The following is an 18,774-nucleotide window of genomic DNA, read 5'->3' as shown; positions in this document are numbered from 1 at the left end:
TTAATATATTTAAAATTTTTTGACAAATTTAAAGATCAGGTCTTAGCAAGCAAACCATTATTGAGTTAAAAACATCTAGTGATCACCTTGACGTAAAAATAATGTCACTTATATATTTTTCATAAATTTTGTTCTTCAAATTTTCGTTCATTTTCATCGCAACAATTCCCCTGCATAAATCAAAAAAAAATTATAAACATTTCCAAATCCACCAGGATTCCGTGTGACTTGCGCAGTCGTTGATATTCTGACATTTCACAACTGTGTGTCGTGTGTGAATGTACGGCTTTTGTGATTCACTAAAGACGCTTTTCCTGAATTTTACACTGGAAGTTTTTACATTAAAAAACTTCTATCACACGTCCTGAATTGTTATAATATGAGTAATGCACCCAACCAAAATGGATCAGGTCTAGAGCAGCAGGTAAGCAATATTTTATAAAAAATTTCGCTTCATTTACCACGTTCTGTGACCACAAGACCTGACAATGGAGGTCGTAGGTTCTTCCGATCTGACTATTGATCGTAGCTGTCCAAAGGATTTGGCAAATAATTTCGATGTTACTAAATTTAATGTGTGGAATTACCACAACTAAACGTTCTTGTGTCAGTGAACTTTAAATTTCTAGTAATAATTTTAATTTTGACATTAATTTTTTGCCAAAAATAACAAAGGTCTTTCCCGAGTCATAAATTTTCTTGCCTAATTTCGAACGGTATTTGATAAGTGTTACGTAAAATTCATGGGGAATTTAAAAACTAAATATATATTTCTACTTTTTATCCATTAAAAACAGTAGATAAAAAATGTTTAGTAGCTCACAATTTTAATTTTATTATTACAAACAAAACCTATGGGCATTACTTAAATTTATATTAAATTGCCATATATTGTTTTACAACTCAAAGCATTTCCTGTAAATTATTCTTAATATAGACCAGTTAAGTCATTGTCACAGTTTTGTTTAAAATTAAAATAGACAGTAGCAATAATTGAATTGTGGTATTACCTATATTGTTAATCTGTTTAGATATTTACACTAAATATTTCTGTTGATGCAAAAACTACTGATAAAACAATAAATTTTTAAACTAGGTTAAATTCATAAAGGTCCATTTTAGGACATTAGAAGCTGAATAGGGTAGGGTATGCATAGAATATAGCATAGAATAATCTATAAATATAATTTAAAATGTTCAAGTTCATTCTCTTGAGTCATCAAAAGGCTTTCACTTAGTTTGTCTATATGATGTTGCCAATATTTATAATTGGTTTTTCTTCTTTGATTCTGCTTTACCTACTATTCTTTGTTTTAGCCTTTCAAACTTCCTATGGTCTTCTGACCATAATAACATTTTTGTTTATAGGTTTTTTTGGGTTATCTCATATCCAGACTAGTAAATTTTGTGGCAGTTTTATGGATATCAGTAATAGTAATTAGGCTTTGTTTTACTCTCTTATGGATTGTTTCTTATGAAAATTTGATGATTTATTTTCTTTTGACATTTTGATTTTGAATTCAGAAATCATTTTCAAAAAATTCTGAAATAACATTTCAAACAAATTGTGAATTGAATTTCAAACATTCCACAAGAAAATAGTTTCAGAACCACTCCCCTAAATTGCATCAAACCTAAAAGTTTTTCTGTGTTTGACATATTCTCATTCGAATTTTCTAGTTTACTGTAAGAGCGTAGGCGCAAAATATCGGGCCAATGCTTTTTAAATGCATTCATTTTTTTCGAATCCTAAAAAAACTAATAAGTATTTTTGAAAAATTTAAACGCAGAATGAAAGAATATATTATTACTGAGGGCCGAAAGTCCCTCGGTCCTCGGTAATAATGTAATCTTTCATTCTGCGTTTAAATTTTTCAAAAATATTTGTTAGTTTTCTCAGGATTCGAAAAAAATGATTGCATTTAAAAAGCATTGGCCGGAAATTTTGCGCCTACGCTCTTAAATTGTGTTTTACACATTAGTAATTTTTAGCAATGTTAATTATTTTTAATTAAAAGAGAAATATATATATGTAGTAGCGATATTCCAACTGCCTGGGTGTGGAATAATGCTTCTTAAAACAGGAAAATGCTCTTTGTTTATGATTTGTTGATATCTATTGCAAATGTAATGACATAGTCTGTTCACTGAACACAGTTCCAATTGTCTAGTATGTTAGTAATTAATTTTGTGCTGTTTGTAAAATTTTGATAACTGGAAGTGGAAGGAAGTTATATATATATAACTTAATATTATATAATATATATAATATATATATAAGTTATATAATATATGTATTATATAACTTAAAAGTAAAAATAATATTTAAAAAAATATTTTAAATGTGTATTTTTGAACTTTTATCGATTAGTATGTACAAATCAAAAGTTTGTAATCAAAATTAATGAATATAACTTCATGATTGTTGTTCTGTTTCTAATTAAATAAGTTGACAACAGTAAGTTTTTTCAGCTATTAACATGTGTATCCCAAAGCATTTTCGCATGCTCTTTGCTTCTCGGACCAAACTATTGTCACATATAAACACAAAGATACTGTGTGCAAAATTCATATATTATGTACACATGGGGTTAGACATGTTAATAATGAGTATGTTTCTGACAGTGACTCTGTTAAAATATTCCCAAGTTTAATGAATTGACTATACCATATTTATGAAAAACTTAAGAGATAAATAATATATTGCATTTGTGACTTAGTTAGCTAAAACATATGACTATTGGTAGGTATCCATATTTTTGTTAGTACTAATAGGCGGTTAGTAAACGACTCTTTCAAATAAATTTATTTAATAAGTATATATTATGCTGATTTTATAGTTGTTGGAATATATGCAAATGTATTAACGTGTTGTATGCATATATATGAGTTAAGACTTATTCTTTGAACTGAAACTTATTTACATCTTAGCTTAAGTGCATACACGCAATGGCATACACAGGAACCATCCAAACATTTGGTGGATGCACTATGTAGCTCACATGTGTGCCATCCGCATGTAATGTTCCACTTTATTACTGCTATAAGAGTAAATACTGGCTAATGATCTGATAATATAGGTTAAATATTGTGAAAATTGTCCTTCATAACTAGAAATATATTTTTATGAGACCAGAACCTGTTTGTAAAATTATTAACAGCTTACTTAATGTTGGACGAAATGAAAAGAGATGTAGATTGCAAATGATTCAAACATTCATAAGACTTACAAGGAATGAGACAATGAAAAATATTTCTGTAACGATAGAAGATTTGGAGATCTAATGCTTTAAAAACTCACACAACTGATATCACATATTATTAAAAAAATAGCTTTAATTTGATTTAAAAAAACATGCATGCATATCATGAGCAGTGCATTTTATTTAAAAAATAAATGAATGAAATAACATTTTTGTTCAAAAATTAATTACCATTAATTGATTTAAAACCATTTGCAGGCACTTTTTGACTGGCAACCTGTTATCAATTTATTCTATCTCTATCTCCAATGGCGCTACAGCCCAAATGGAGCCTTGGACTCCTCCAAACTACGCCTCCATCATTGCCGGTCCTGTGACAATCTTCTCCAGCTTTTCAGTGCTCGTAACAAATTTTGCGCATCAGCTGCCACATCATCCTTCCACCTTTTCTGTGGTCTTCATTTTGGTATTGCGCTCTGCATTTTACTATATAGGACTCTTTTAGCAATCTTCTGGTCTCTATTCCCACTACATGACTAGCTCATAGAAGTCTCTGCGGAACACATGGGCAAGTGAAAAGTAAGCTTTGTTTCCCTTCACTATCCTTTTTTGAATTTTTGGTTCTTCTGTTCCATCAGCCTTTAATGTAACTCTCAGATATGTGAAACTTTCTACAGTTTTAATATCGTCCTATAATTCAACTTTGTGTCTGTTTCCGTGAATTAATTTATTCTCTTACTCTTAAATACATCTAAAAATGTGAGTGATTAACTACGTTATGAATGTAGTGATCTTGCAGTGGGATCTTAGACTATTAGTGGTATCATGTAAAAGTAAAGTTTGTGTAACCTTCTGGCTAAGGTATAATGTTAGGGTTTTCAGGTCACGTAAGTGCTCCTAACATATTTTAACAACCACTAATGTAGCCGGGACCACCAAAGCACGATGGCGGTTAAATTAAATTAAAAATTCATAAATTTTGTCAGTGCCAGATTTCAAACCCAGGCCCTCCAGCGTGTTAAGCCAGTAACATAGCCACTGCGCTACAGCCGCAACAGTGGTATCATGTGACTGCCAATCACTGTCTTCAAGCGTTCCTCTTGATCTAGGTTGCCATTAAAATCGCTGCATTCGCTGACGCATGGACAGACGCCAGCTAAAATAATCGACTAAATTCATCTTATATTTACCTCGATGCGATAGTCGCCCTACCACACTGAATCATATGGACAAGCATATACATGCATCCACTTACCATTGTTTAGTGGCGTTTCTGAAAAGCCAGCTAAGCCTGGTGTGTCTTCAACAATATTTAATTTTTAATTTTTTAAAATGTCAGACAATGAGGAATATGCTGGAAATGTTGGGGGCATTTTGAGTACTATTGATTCAGAGCAAATGATTAATCAAAACTACTTTTTGACATGCGGTAGTATTTAAAAAAAAAATTTCAGGATGCTCACATAAATCTTCAAATAGCATGTAAAACTGTCCTTTAAAAAATCTTTGATTAGTTAACGGATGAATCCAATAAGGATGCTTTCATAGTTTAGTTCTCACCTGGAGCAAAAGGGCGATCACTTAAGTAGTTTGGATGTCATCCATTAGAAAACTGATGTATTCAGTGATTTTTAAATCGCAGTGGAGGCAAGGTACAAGATTTTCTACGACATCGATTTTTTTGTCGTCGCGACTAACAATCGCAAGTGGAGGGCTAGCCTTACTAAGTTTATATCGAATATATAATATATAATCGAATTTACTGAATAGATTTTTGATTATTTTTTTTAGTGGAACAAGTTAGTTCTTGGTGAAACTATGAAAACGTTCAAACATCTTACTTTTGTCTTTCTTAATTTTTCATAGAATTTTTGAAATGTTTGGTTCGTTCTGCTTTACAGTTTATTGGATGAAATCAAAATCATATGTTCTACCTGCGGTAGAAGTATTCGATTTTTGTCCAAATGAAGAATGTTTGTGTAAACTTCTTGTTTACTTAATGTTTAAAATCGAATACTGTGAAAAACGGACAGTATACTGGTATTAGAATTCTATAATTCTGAGTCTTTGACACGCCTACGTGATTTGGAATCGTGTCCGTTCTTAAACTGTCCATCCACTCGGTTCAACGCTTCTTCGTCTTAAACACCGTGATTTTATTTATTCTGTAATGGTTTCTCGATCCTCTGATCGAGCAACTCTCCAGCTTGATAGGGATGAAAACTTGGTTTGTGTTTCTTAAATATGTACGTTTTGACTTTTATACATTTGATTGATGTTATAAGGCAAATTTAATATAGCCAGAAATAGGTAAACAGGAAAGTTGCCAAATCTACTGTACATTTCTACCTAGGTCTTGCTTTTCTGCATTTTTTTTAATTGAAAAATTGTTGATATGTCTTTAAGTTGAATGATAATGCTTATATTTGCAGTTTAAAACATTTCTAAACAGGAAACGCCTCTGCAATAAAAGTTAAAACGAGACTATTACTTTTAATCACAATACAACTGAATATTTTAAGTGGACACCATAAATGATAAGGATAATGTGGTTAATAAAAGTAATAGTAAACTATATATCCTTGAAGGCAGCCCAATTATTAGTGTAAATAAAATTTAAAAATGGATTATACATGAGATATCAAACCAATTGGACAATAATAAAATCGGCCGAATGTCGGTGTTTTTTTTTTTTTTTTTGTAAAATTTACATTATTACATATTTACATCGATCGAAAGGCAGTAGAAATTAAATAATACATTTTTTTGTAAATTAGTACTTTATATTAATTTAATATTAATACTAAAAGTATTTGTTTAATATTTATAGATTTTTAGGTATAGTATTTCTAAATCAAATTGAAATCAAAAACCCTCTTCCTACACCAATAAGAATCTTTATAATCAACTGACAGTAACAAGCGCACTCCCTAAAGTTTCACACAAAATTTTAGTAGTTTACACCCATAAATCAAAGGCTACTGATCGTGTAAACTGAAATTTAGTAATTTTTTTTGTTTTCGGAAGCCAAGTGTTCATATGCAAAGTGCAATCTGACAGTTAAATGTTCAAGGGAAAGCAAGGTACAGTAGCTCTATTTAGAAAAGATATTTCAGCAGCATGAATTCGCCTCCTAACTGTTCTTCTCTCAAATCTAGCTTCTTGGAGGTGATTTTGAATGGAAACTGTCGTGACCGTTATGTTTCTTAAGGTACTATAAACGAGAAAACGGTCTTCTCTAGCTATTGTCTTGTCTCATCCTGGACCAGGTCCTCGATTGAACAAATCAGTCTCTCCATACTATGCTCATACTTGTACACTCGAGATACTTCCATCAATGTTTCTTGCAGTTTCGCGCTGACCGCGGTCATCTTCTAAAGTGGCCGCAATTCTTGCCGCACGAACAGAATTTGTGCTGATTGCAATACACTAAAGTCTGGCAAATATTAAATGAAACTATATATCAAAAATCACGCTCCGTAAATCGTCAAATGTAGCCGAAATCACGTGCTCTTCATGAATTCTAGGAAATTTTGAATTCAATCATTGGCGGCGCCTAAGAAAATGTTTTTGAAACGATCTGCATTCATATCCTCATGATAATCACCGGTTTTTTTGATAAAAAATTAAACCACTGTCTTTTAGAAAGCCCCTGTCACTTCCAATATGTCACTATGATTCACTGTCCTTTACCTGTCGGTCCTCGGAATTCTTGAGATAGACCTTCAACAAAAGCTTGCCGATTACTTGTTACAGTAGTGGTGTCAGTCCACACATTTTTAACAGTATGTCCAGCATTGACCCAAATTTCGTCTAAATAATAGATTTTTCTATTTTGTTCACGGAACTCTGACATTTTACGTAGATAGTTGCGACGCCATGCCATGTACAGATTTCAGGTTTCTCTATGCTGGATTCCTGTTGTATATCATAAGTAAATTCCAATTTATGTAACTGTTGACGCAAAGTTTTACGACTCATTTGGGGAATTACTTCATTAGTTTTTATTGCAGAAAAGAGTTTGTCTAGAGTAGGAATTTCCTTATTAAAATAAAAAGAATAAACTGTACGTCTTATTTCTGAATTGTTATGTTCATTAAATTCAATTGATTTTCGACCTCTTAGATTTGTCTTTGGGACCTGAACTTCACCCGAACGTTGTTTTTGACGGACAATCCTGTAAACAGTGGATGACGATACTCTTGTCACACATTCACAACGATTTATTGCCTTCGACTGAGACACTGTTTTTTTCAAATATGTATACATTAGACACTATTTTTTTAGCTTCAAGTTTTTCATCTTGAAAAATTGGTGCCTAATGAGGTCCTCTTTTTATTTTTGGAACAGGACATAAATATGACGAATGGACTTGTTGCGTTCGAGGAGCTAATTTCTGGTGATGTGCGACATGGTGGTGTAGTCAACCCCAAAGATATTGACGATTCGCCTGCCTGTACTGCAAAAGATGGCGAATGTTCGCCTGATGGCAACGGTTGTCTGTCAGCGGTTTTATACAAAGAAGACAATGGGTTTTTATTTGGCTCTTCAACAATATATTCTGCATCTGAGAACAAATGCCTGATAAGTTAAATCCGTTGATAGCAATTTGAGCTGTTTGGCATGTGACGTAGGTTTTCCTGGTCTCATGAACATCCTATCCAAAAGCTTCAATTTGTGTGAACAATGGGGCGGCTACATCAATGACTTCAATGTTCTGTGTGTGGCTAAAGTGCTGGCTTTTCCCCTTTAGGACGACACCAGTCTATGAAATTTTGAAACCATTGGCTGAAAAGATTAAATTGTATTCAACCAGAAGGATTCAACCGCAGATACCGTTCCCGGAGGTGTACCTTCTTTCAATTGCTCACTCATGTTTGTGCGCGAAAAAATTAATAGAGGAGGTACAAAAGAACGAGCAGCATTCACACAACAGACAATAGTTACAAGAGTTCCTCTTTCTTCTGAAGTTAATGACCTATTTGTTTTTTCTCCTTCATACCGATTACTTCCTTTGGATTGTACCAGTGATTTATCACTATCATTATTTATTTCCTTTATCTTAAACATCCAGTAAAAGGTTGTCGAACTCATTTGTATTTTCTTTGCTGAAACCAAGCGCCCTGCTGTAAGATGTACCAGACGATTTTTTTCTGACAATTTAGCTTGATGACGTTTTAAAAAAAGTCGAAACCACTTCTTTCCTGTGATGTCATTTTTAAACGGATGTTCGATGCCGTTTTTTTCTGCCAATTGAACAGCTGTTCTCCTCAGGGTACTACAAGTAAGCCAAAAAACGAAGCCTTCATAGCAAGACAATAGTTGACAAGCTCATTCTGCTTAAAACTGTACGTCTGTCCTTTTAACATTCACTGCTTCCACTGAAACGCCGTATTTCATGTTGGATAATCTCATTAGCGTAATTTTTGGTACATTATAAGGCTTACTTGCTTTTTTCCATCCCCTTTTTACTTCTAATAGCATATATAGCTTTTTTCATTTTTTATTGACTCCAGGCGTCTGATTCACGAACAAGTATGGGGTCCGATTTGAGCAACCATACTATCAGATTTATAATTAAAATAACTTTTTCGATAAATGTCGAAATAAAATAACTTGGATATAAACATGATCCTCAATCCTTCCCATTAAAGAATGAATATAGAGATTATTACAGAGTATCATCCTGTCGGCACAATCAAAAAGTAGGTGATGGTGCTCAAAACATTTGTCGTCTCATTGTGAGACAGTTTGACCGAATGACGAAAGCGCTTCAATACATAGCGGCGAAAGCGTAAACTAATGTTTAGTGGCATTATCAACAGAGTGCAGCACATGGGTGAATCAGGAAGGCTGAGGGTCCGCTTTGGGGCCGTGTCCGAATGTAGGTACTTTCCTCTACCTTTAGTGAGTGTAGTTTTCACTAAACAAAAATGAAAAATGTACTATAATTAAATTAAAATATCATGGGATATGATATTTTATATTCCCTAATCCCCAAATATTCCCTACAAATAAAAACTCTCAGCCATTAAATAACTATATTATTCAGACTTATTAAATTGGTAAAGCAACAGCTAAGGAAATAATTTAAAAAGTTAATTATAAAGTTTATAATATATTTTTATTGGCAATTTATAGTAAACTTATAATCTATATTGTAAATAGAATGTTAAGTTATTTTTAATATTTACGATAACACTATTGGAAACAATATATGGGCTTATGAATAAGATACTTCAAAACAGTAACAAAATTTAACAGAAATCACTAAAAGTAACAAACAGGCATTTAAAATGATTCTGGAATGTATCACTATTATATATACAGGGTCTTTCAATAGGGTGAAGGGTAAGTTAAATCTACCAATTTGGCTTACTTCTACAGGAAAAGAATATCAGAGAAGATCGCTGGGAATGAAATATTAAAAAACGATAACATCAAGGAAAGCGGGGAAAAACTCAAAATAACACAATTAAAGCAGCAACAAAATCACTTTGAGAGAGGAAAGTAACGAACACTAATATATCAAAAAAGAAAACATCATGGTTTGAATAGAATACCGAATGAACTCCTAAAGTACCGAGGACCAGATCTGACCAAACATATTAAAACTAATCCAAAAAATAATAGAACAAAACAGAATTCCTCAAGAATGGAGATCAAGCATCCTAATACCTCTCTTCAAAAAGGGCCAAATATCTAGGCCTCACATTATCTAGCTACGGAAAGCTCGAAACTGAAGTGGAAGATTAAGTGAATAGAGCAAACAGAGCCGCAGACTGCCTGAATGAAACAATATGGAGAAATAAAAATATCGCCAAAGAAACGAAAAGCAGAATTTATAAAACAGTCATCAGACCAATAATAACATACGCGGCAGAAACAATACCTGACACAGAGAGGACAAAAAGGATGTTAGAAACAGCAGAGATGAAAACACTTAGAAAAATTGATGGTAAGATACTATGGGGCAGAGCTAGAAGCACAGATATAGGACGTAGATGCAAGGTGGAGAATATCAAGAACTGGGAAAGAAATAGAAGAGTAGATTGGAACGATCATATAAGCCCAATGACAACAAATAGAGTAGTAAAGACGGCAAGAGACAGTTCCCCAATAGGAAGACGATCAGTAGGAACACCACGAAAAGCATGGAACGATAACTTACTGGAGCCACATTGAAAAACAGACAGTAATGTCTATATAAAAAGAAGAAGAAGCTTCGATATTGTTTCATTATCATTTATTTCACCAGTTTGCATACTGATATTTTTAGTATATATATTTTTTTGTCTTGTTTCAGTTTGCTGGTCTGGACTTGCAGAGTCGCAGCTCAAACAGCAGCGGCCGTTACGTGCCCCCACATTTGCGTAATAAACAACAAAGTCAACAACAGTCGCCATCTACCGACAGCTTCGATAAGGATCGTTACGACAATAGAGATCGTTACGACAACAGGGACAGAGACCGAGATCGCGGCGCACAAGATTCAAGAGATAGAGGTGGCAGCCGAGGAAGCAACAGAGGCTTCGGCGGTGGCAGCGGCAGAGACAATAGGGATAGTAGAGAAACCAGAGAAAATAGAGATAGTAGAGATAGTAGGGACAGCAGAGGTGGAGATTTCTCCAGTTTTAACACAAGAAATAGAAGAGATTTTCAAAATGGAGAGTCTTTTGAAAGGTATGAGTTAGATTAATAACGATTTAAAAAACATATGATCTATCTTTTCTACTTTAGTATAATTTAAAGATGTTTCTATGTATGTCGAGCCTGCTTACAATAATATTAATACTTTTTACCTTCCACTAAACTAGTCCACTAAACTTCCTGTGCTCTGCTTTCCACTCACTGATCTTTATTTCACACTCGAACGGTTCTCTTCTCTTCTCTTCGAGTTTTCTTTCTAGATTCTCGTTTTTTAGAAGTTGGATTCACATTCAATGTTGTTCTTGTTAGCGCATCCCCCAATAATTGTTTATAGATCAACTGTTGATCATCGATGAATATTTAGACTATCTAAATATAGCATCTGATAGATTTTTCTAAATTTGATATTGGGTCTTTCCTTTTCTTTATATGGATGTTCCAGAAAGTTTTTCCGTGATTTAGCAGCATGATATAACGGTGCTCTTGTATAAATACACTGCGTTAAGTTTTAAATTAGATATACACACTATAAATGGCAACACTGCGCTCCGTCGTCTTTCCACGAACATCCGTTGCCCTATCGCCAATAATTTATCATTATACAATTGTTGTTTAAAGCAATAAGAGAAAAAGAAAGCACGGTTACAAGAATTTTAAATATTCGAAAACGCAGCAGCGTTATCCAGACGACTACTTGCGAAGAATGGAGTTTTGGGCGCGGGAAAACCAGCACAGAAGTGTTGTTTACCGAACTCAATGTCCTCAAAAGTTTAACTGGACTGGCATTTTAGGAGACCACATAATAGGTCCATATTTTATTGAGGTCAACTTAATAGTAGAGTGTACTTCGATTTGTTATATAATCATGTTCTTCCCGCTATTCTCAATCTTCCTGATGTAAATCTGGAGAATGTTTGGTTCCATCAAGACGGCTGTTCAGTTCACAACGCTCGAAGAATTAGGGAGTACTTAAACAATACTTTCCCGAATCGAATTATCAGTGGAACAGGCCATATTAAGTGGCCTGCGCGATCTCCAGATCTTACACCCATGAACTTCTTTTTTGGGGACATTTAAATAGCATCATCTACGATCATCCTGAGGCTAGAGCCCAAAATTTGGATGAATTAAGAAACCGAATAAGAGAAGTCTCCAATTCTATTACAGCAGAAACTCGTACACCTGTCCGTAGAAATTTTTATGACAGATTGGGATACTGTTCAGCCGTAGAAGGTCAAATATTTGAATCATTTCTGTAGGGCATAAAGAATTATTTCTCATTTTATTAGGAATTATTTTTTATTTTCAATAAGAGTATATTTTTTGTTTTATCTTTTTAAAGAAATGCGCTTTTATTTTTAATTCAACCACAAAAAATTGTTCACATTATTAAAAACCGATACAAATGCACTGCAAATGGTCAGTGTATTTTTGTCGAGTTTATGTAACTGGGTGTACCTAAGCAAAACAAAAATCGACGGACGGAGTTGCATATCCCTTGCGTTATGTGTTACTAAATAGTTTTCTCTTTTCTCGTATTCTGTCTAGGAGTCTAGGTGTTGGATCGGAGAATTACAATTTCCTCATACGAGGCAATGTTGCCGATTTTAGCGTTTTATGTATTTGCAATATCTAATCCAAAACTTAACCTACTGTATGCGTTCATCGTTAGGAAACAATTCATGCACTTGAGATATCAGTCTATTCTTCAAAATTGATATTGATCTTGTCGCATTATCCCCGTAACAATTTTAAGTCTGCCAAGTCCCTTACCGCTAGTGATAGTCCAGACCATTATTTTTGTTGGATGTTTTACAGTTTTAACAACACATACAGGTAAATATTTTGTTGCAGTCCTTCGATTAATATACTGAGCTTTATTGGTAAGAATTTCAAAAGTACTTTCATCTCTGCAGCAAACCTGTAAAAAAAAGTATGAAAATAATTTTATTTTAATCATCTTTCACAATTTTTAAACATATCAAACCTTTTTCAGTCTTCTACGGTAAAGTCCTCGTATTTTTTTGCCTAAGCTAGTTTTTTTCTTCTTCATATTTTTTGTAAGAGGAGGCTTCCTAGATGGACATCGACTTTTGAACCCCAACTCCGTTAATCTAATCTCCAATGAACTATACGTGTTGAAAACTTTTTCACCATTGGACACCATTTTCAGTAAATTTTTGCTTAATTGCTTTATTCGTTTGTAGTTAGTAGATAGTCAGCCACTTCATCATACTTTGACATTTACTTTTTGGTGGAGGCGTCTATTATGTCGCGTTTTATGTCAAATGTCACGTTTTATGTCAAATGTCACACAAAATTTTAAGTGACATAACACGTGGCATTTGACATAAAGTGTGACATACACGCCTTCACTAAAAAATGGGGTCAAAAGTGAAAGTGAGATGAAGTGGCTTACTATCTGCTCTGGTCTATCTTGTTTCAAACTTGTGTTTAAGTTCACACCTCACATGGTGTAATAACATGTTTCTTCCCTCATTTACCCTTAAGTTTCGGCATTAAGGTTACGCCATTCTGTAATTTTCGTGTAAAATTTGCCACAGATATTTTGGAAAAATATTTATTTGGAGAAAAGTGCTTTAATTTCGCCAATTTTTTAGGTGACATAAATCTTTTTTTTCCATATCTAAAACAAGGCAAAATTTGAACACCATTTTATTTTTTTTTATTTTTTTTTTGGCTTCGGCAGTTTGCCATACAGCCAGTTACATGTATTAATCTCATTAGGTACAGTAAAAAGTTTTTGAGTTATTTGCAATCGAATTTTAAAAAGAAACATTTTTTAACTTCAAATTTAAATTAAAAAAAGTATTAAGTTATAATAATATTTAAAAAAACTCACCTATTAGTAAATTATTTAAAAATAAAACCTGCTTTAATGTCACTTACGGTCTATTAATAAACTGTAGGATGCACGCAGCACGTTCTTCCACAATACAACATATATATATATATATATATATATATATATATATATATATATATATATATATATATATATATATATATATATATAAATTATTTTGATAGGAATGAATGGGGTAGTAGCCGCAATAACGACAGGGACAGGGACCGTAACGCCGACGTTCAACCACGCAACGATCGCTGGCAGGAGCCGGAGCGTCCTGCGAGGACTAGCGAGAGCAGAGACGGTGGTAGCGGAGGACGATGGAACGACAACGGAGGCGGCGGTGGTCGCTGGAGCGAAAACCGCCGCAACATCTCGTCCGAAAACGATTGGACTGTTCCCTTATCCAGAGACGAACGTCTTGAGCAAGAGCTCTTTGGTACTGGGAACACCGGAATCAACTTCAGTAAATACGAAGATATACCGGTGGAGGCGACGGGAGACAAAGTGCCGCGTCACATTACATCTGTAAGTATATATTTTTTATATTCTACATTTTAACATTACTAATCAACTGTATTTACCAAAGCACATATTTAAAGCTTCTGGTAGGTGATTTCCGTTATAGTCCAGTGGCAAGTCTTCAAGCTACACTAAACGAACCGCTTTTATTTATAAGAAAATTAAATAGGTATCTCATTAATATACGTTGCTAAACTCTTTCGCAAAATCAGCAATCCTCGCTATCTACTTACCCAACTGGACAGTTAATGCTCTGGCTATTAATACCTCTCTAATACATTAATCACAGAATTTCAAAATTCCCACCTTCAGTAATATCTTATGTCAAGAAATGCCAACAAAATAAGATGCCAGCAATGACAAGGTAGATTAAGTTAAAGCAACTACTAAGAACCACGTCACATACGTATGTCTATTTGAGGTTATACAGCGTATAAGTTGTCTTTATCCATTCGGTTTTGAAAGTTTGTCATTTTTTATGGCCGAAAAAAAGTTGTTGTTAAGGTGCACTCGATAAATCGAATATGTACTTATAAAACAATGCTTTTTGCTTATTTTAATTTATTTAGTCTTATAATTTCTATTAAGACTTATAATTACTACTAACACTAAAAACACGATTAATTTATAACATTGATTTACTTAACCCTACAAATTTACTTTATCTTTTAATTTCTCTTTCGAGAATCGATTATTTTGTATCAGTGGCGTAGCAAGGCTTGTTGGTTAGCTTTTTAGGAAAGAAAAGTATTTTTAATAACGAAGAATAATTTACAATTAGGTCAGTTGTAACTTGTGCAAATGATAAGCGTTTTGTTTGTTATATCGAATATGTTTGGCTTGATTGGAGTCCTGTGAAGTACAATACCCGATGCTAAATTTCGAGAATCTGGTTCTTACGCAAGAAGCCCTGAATAGGGAATATACCAAGGACAACAAGCGTCGTGGAAGATCGGTTTACTGCAGAATACAGTTACTGCTTACTAGGAGACGTGACAGCTGTTCATAGTACCTTTGTTCACTTGATACCGTACGGAGAAGATTAAGCGAACAAAATTTATCTTATGAACCTACTATTTGCCCTTTATTGGACACAGCCCATCGAAGACAATGATTGAGATATGGAAGATTGGAGGAACTTTCTGTTTACAACCGAATGCCGTTTTACGGGATATTTAACTGATGGTCGCCAAAGAGTGTGGATTTGTGAAAGCCTTAAGAGTGCTATGCCCAATGTTCCCGCTCTCCTAGAGTCCAGTTTGGTGGTGGAGGTATAATGGAATGGGGCGGCAATTCTTTAGAAGCGCATACAGACCTTGTTATTCTATAAGGAGTTGACCTTAATACTGATAGGTACATTACGAAATGGCTGGAGGAAAATGCTGTACCTTATATGTATTTTTTACTGAATGTAAAATATTCTCCTAATGCTAGATAATGCTCTATCTAGCATAGCATAGCATTCGCGGGGAATCAGTCCGCATTAACTTTTTGGTTGTGTGACTTGGCTTTCTCCACAATATTTCTCCATTCTTTTTGCATATGGATTTCCATTCTCTACTGGTTTCCAGTTGATGGTTTTCTTGATAACCACTTCTGAATCTCTCCTTTCAAGATATATCGTCCAGCTGAGTCTTTGTGCCTTGATAAATCTGATGATGTCTTCTTGTTTCAAAAGTTCTCTTATTTCGTGGTTCATCAATTTTCTAAATGCACCATTATCTAAGTTTTATTGGGCCTGCTATTCTCCAAATTATTTATCTCTTGTACTATATGAGATTACTGGTCTAATTTCTGCTCTCTAAATTTTCAATTTAGTATTCTGAGTAAGCTTCATATCTTTTCTAAAGTTTTTCTTATTTTGGCATTATAACCCTGGATGGGCCTTTGTCTGTCTGGCTATGTCCTTCCATTCAAACCTCTTGTGTACCATTTTTCTAGAAAGTTTCTTCCATAATATTTTATTACTGGAAATCTGCAAAAGATGGTTTTCTTTATAAACTGCATGACTATTTTGAATAACAATTAGCAAAGAAATGATTTCATCCGAACCAAGTATGGAAGTAATGTCGCTATATTCACAAACAGCCACAATATATTTTTTTAATTTGTAGTGATAATAGAACGATGTGATATATTAAAAATAATCAAACGCAATTTTTTATTTAGAAAAATGTAGGATTAAAATTATTTATAAAAAAATTAGGTCATTCGATTTTATCAAATATGAACTCTTAATTTCAGATATTAACTTTTTAAATTGTTATAAAAATAGATCGTTCATAAAACGGAATGAAAAATATAAATATGTAGTGCTTTGAACTGGTTTTAACAATATTTTAAAAAAATATTTATAAACATCGAAATTTGTCTGTGAGAATTTGTAACCTTACTGTAATATTTTGTATACTTTATTTATTGTTTGTAGTTACAGCAATTTCACCTTTGTATAATTATAAACAATAATTAATGATATATTTAGTGTTAATGAATTACCAGTGAAGGTGCTTTGACTTTAGGAAATACTTTCTAAATATTTCTGAAATCTTTATCCTGTGACATATGGCATTTTTAAACATGTGTTAAGTTTTACGACCTCAGTTGAACAAACATAAAATCGGCCAATTTTCGGCGGCATTGTCAATCATAAGCGACGTCTAGAAACAAAGTAATAGTTTTTTTTTAGAATACTGTTCAATATTTATTTAACATTTATTCATTTGACATTTAATTGTCCATGTTGACCTGGACGTAACTATTGAAATGGTTAAGTTTATGTTAAATTGTAATAAGAGGCATTAGTCTTTAAAGAACCTAATGCCTCTAACCCTTTCAGACCTCACTTTTTCTCTGCAGAAAAAAAATATTTTTCTATTGAATCTTCTTAATGGAAGCTTGTAATAGGCTAAAATCATATTTTTGACATTTTTGTTTAACAGGTAGTCGTTTGACAGAATTTCCATTGCAATGGACATTGGGACTTTATACGAATTTAGGAAAATAATCTCATACGATATTTTTATTAAATATATATATTTGTATCAAGCAAATGTTGTTAATTTAAATGAAAATATTTGAAAAAAATTTTGTTCTTTACAAAACATAAATGTACATTACATTTTTCACAAAAAAACATGCGTTTTCCCTTTACACTCAACATTTTTGCATCTGGATGCTTCCTTTTTGTTGTCATACTCGGGTAAATGATCTATTTTATCCATCCTTATTTCCTTCAATGGTCTAATTTCCACTCTGGGTCTCTTTGGAGTGTGGGAAGAATTCTCATTTGGCATGTTGAGACGACCAATTCTTTTTATTGGTTTTCCCACTTTAATCAGGGCCTTAACAATTTGTATTTTAAAATCTAACAAATCCATTTGATCTTTGGAAGGTGAACTAAGCTACTTCCTTTTATAATATAGCCAACTATTGGCACAAGCAAAATCAAAGGCATGGAAGATTAAACGCAATGTCCATTTTTTTGACTTGATAAAGATGACTTGATATGACAATAGTTGATCTAGTAAATCTACACTTCCCATCGATTTATTATATAATTGAATCGCTTGCGGTCTCTGAATCGTTATTTTTTTCTTTTGCTTCTTATAGCATCTTTCTACTGAGTCTTTTTTTCCTTTTCCAACAAAATTCGAACCTACAAGCACATATATATATATATATATATATATATATATATATATATATATATCTTGCATAAAACTACAGTTCCTTCATCATTTACCACTTCTTCGCTATATCCCCGTTCTTTTTCTTGTAATTGTTTATCTGTTGTGAGTGGAGGTTTCTAGAATCTGTCAATTCTTATAGTTCCAACAGAGTATATATTTTTCTTATAGAGTTCTTCAAAAAGTTTGTAACTAGAAAAAACATTGTCGAAGTAAAGATATTTTGCTTTTTGGAATATCTTTGGCCAGGTGCAGAACAACTAATGAACCTAAACCAAACTCGTCGATTAACTCTTTTGGAATTTCCGTTGTTGGACCTTGGTAGATTATAAAGTCATAAGTAATTCCACTTTCTCCACACAGAACAAAAATTTTAATGCCCCATGGAGATGGCTTATTTTTTACATATTGTTTAATATTGAGTCTTCCCGTGAACGGTACAATCTGCTCATCCACACACAGGTTTGTTTCTTTTTGTAACTCAGTACAACGTTTTCAGATACTCTCAAAAAATGGTCTCACTTTGTACAATTTATCTGTACAATCTATAGGTTTCTCTAGATTGTTAACAATATGTACAATATTCCTAAGCTTAAAAAATCTGTCTCCGCTCATAAAATTGCGGAGTACATCTATACTGAATACCTTATTCCAATACATTCTGATTCTTGGAAAAGATAAACATCCCATGAGGATGTGCATCCCTACAAAACTTTCCATTTCACATCGGTTTGTTGGTTGAAAATGGTTGTTATTTTGGATGTTATAGATATTGGTCATTTTGGCCATTTTATCAAAAAAAGTATGAGGAAAATATTTTAAAAAGTAATTTATAGGATCCTTT

The 18,774-nt window shown here is 33.2% G+C and overlaps 1 protein-coding gene across 1 annotated transcript in view; it reads left to right on the top strand.

Moving 5' to 3' along the window:
- Positions 1 to 83: 83 nt before the first annotated feature.
- bel (ATP-dependent RNA helicase bel) overlaps positions 84 to 18,774 on the top strand; it is a 37,092-nt gene continuing 18,401 nt past the window's right edge. Inside the window, exons 1-3 of the mRNA XM_072539777.1 lie at positions 84 to 424; positions 10,510 to 10,886; positions 13,905 to 14,250. Of these exons, the coding sequence (XP_072395878.1) occupies positions 380 to 424; positions 10,510 to 10,886; positions 13,905 to 14,250 (768 nt within the window). The 5' untranslated portion in view covers positions 84 to 379. The remainder of the gene's footprint in view (positions 425 to 10,509; positions 10,887 to 13,904; positions 14,251 to 18,774) is intronic.

The sequence above is a fragment of the Diabrotica undecimpunctata genome, chromosome 8 (assembly GCF_040954645.1).
Source record: "Diabrotica undecimpunctata isolate CICGRU chromosome 8, icDiaUnde3, whole genome shotgun sequence".
Classification (NCBI taxonomy): domain Eukaryota; kingdom Metazoa; phylum Arthropoda; class Insecta; order Coleoptera; family Chrysomelidae; genus Diabrotica; species Diabrotica undecimpunctata.
This window is presented reverse-complemented; position numbering and strand designations above follow the sequence as displayed.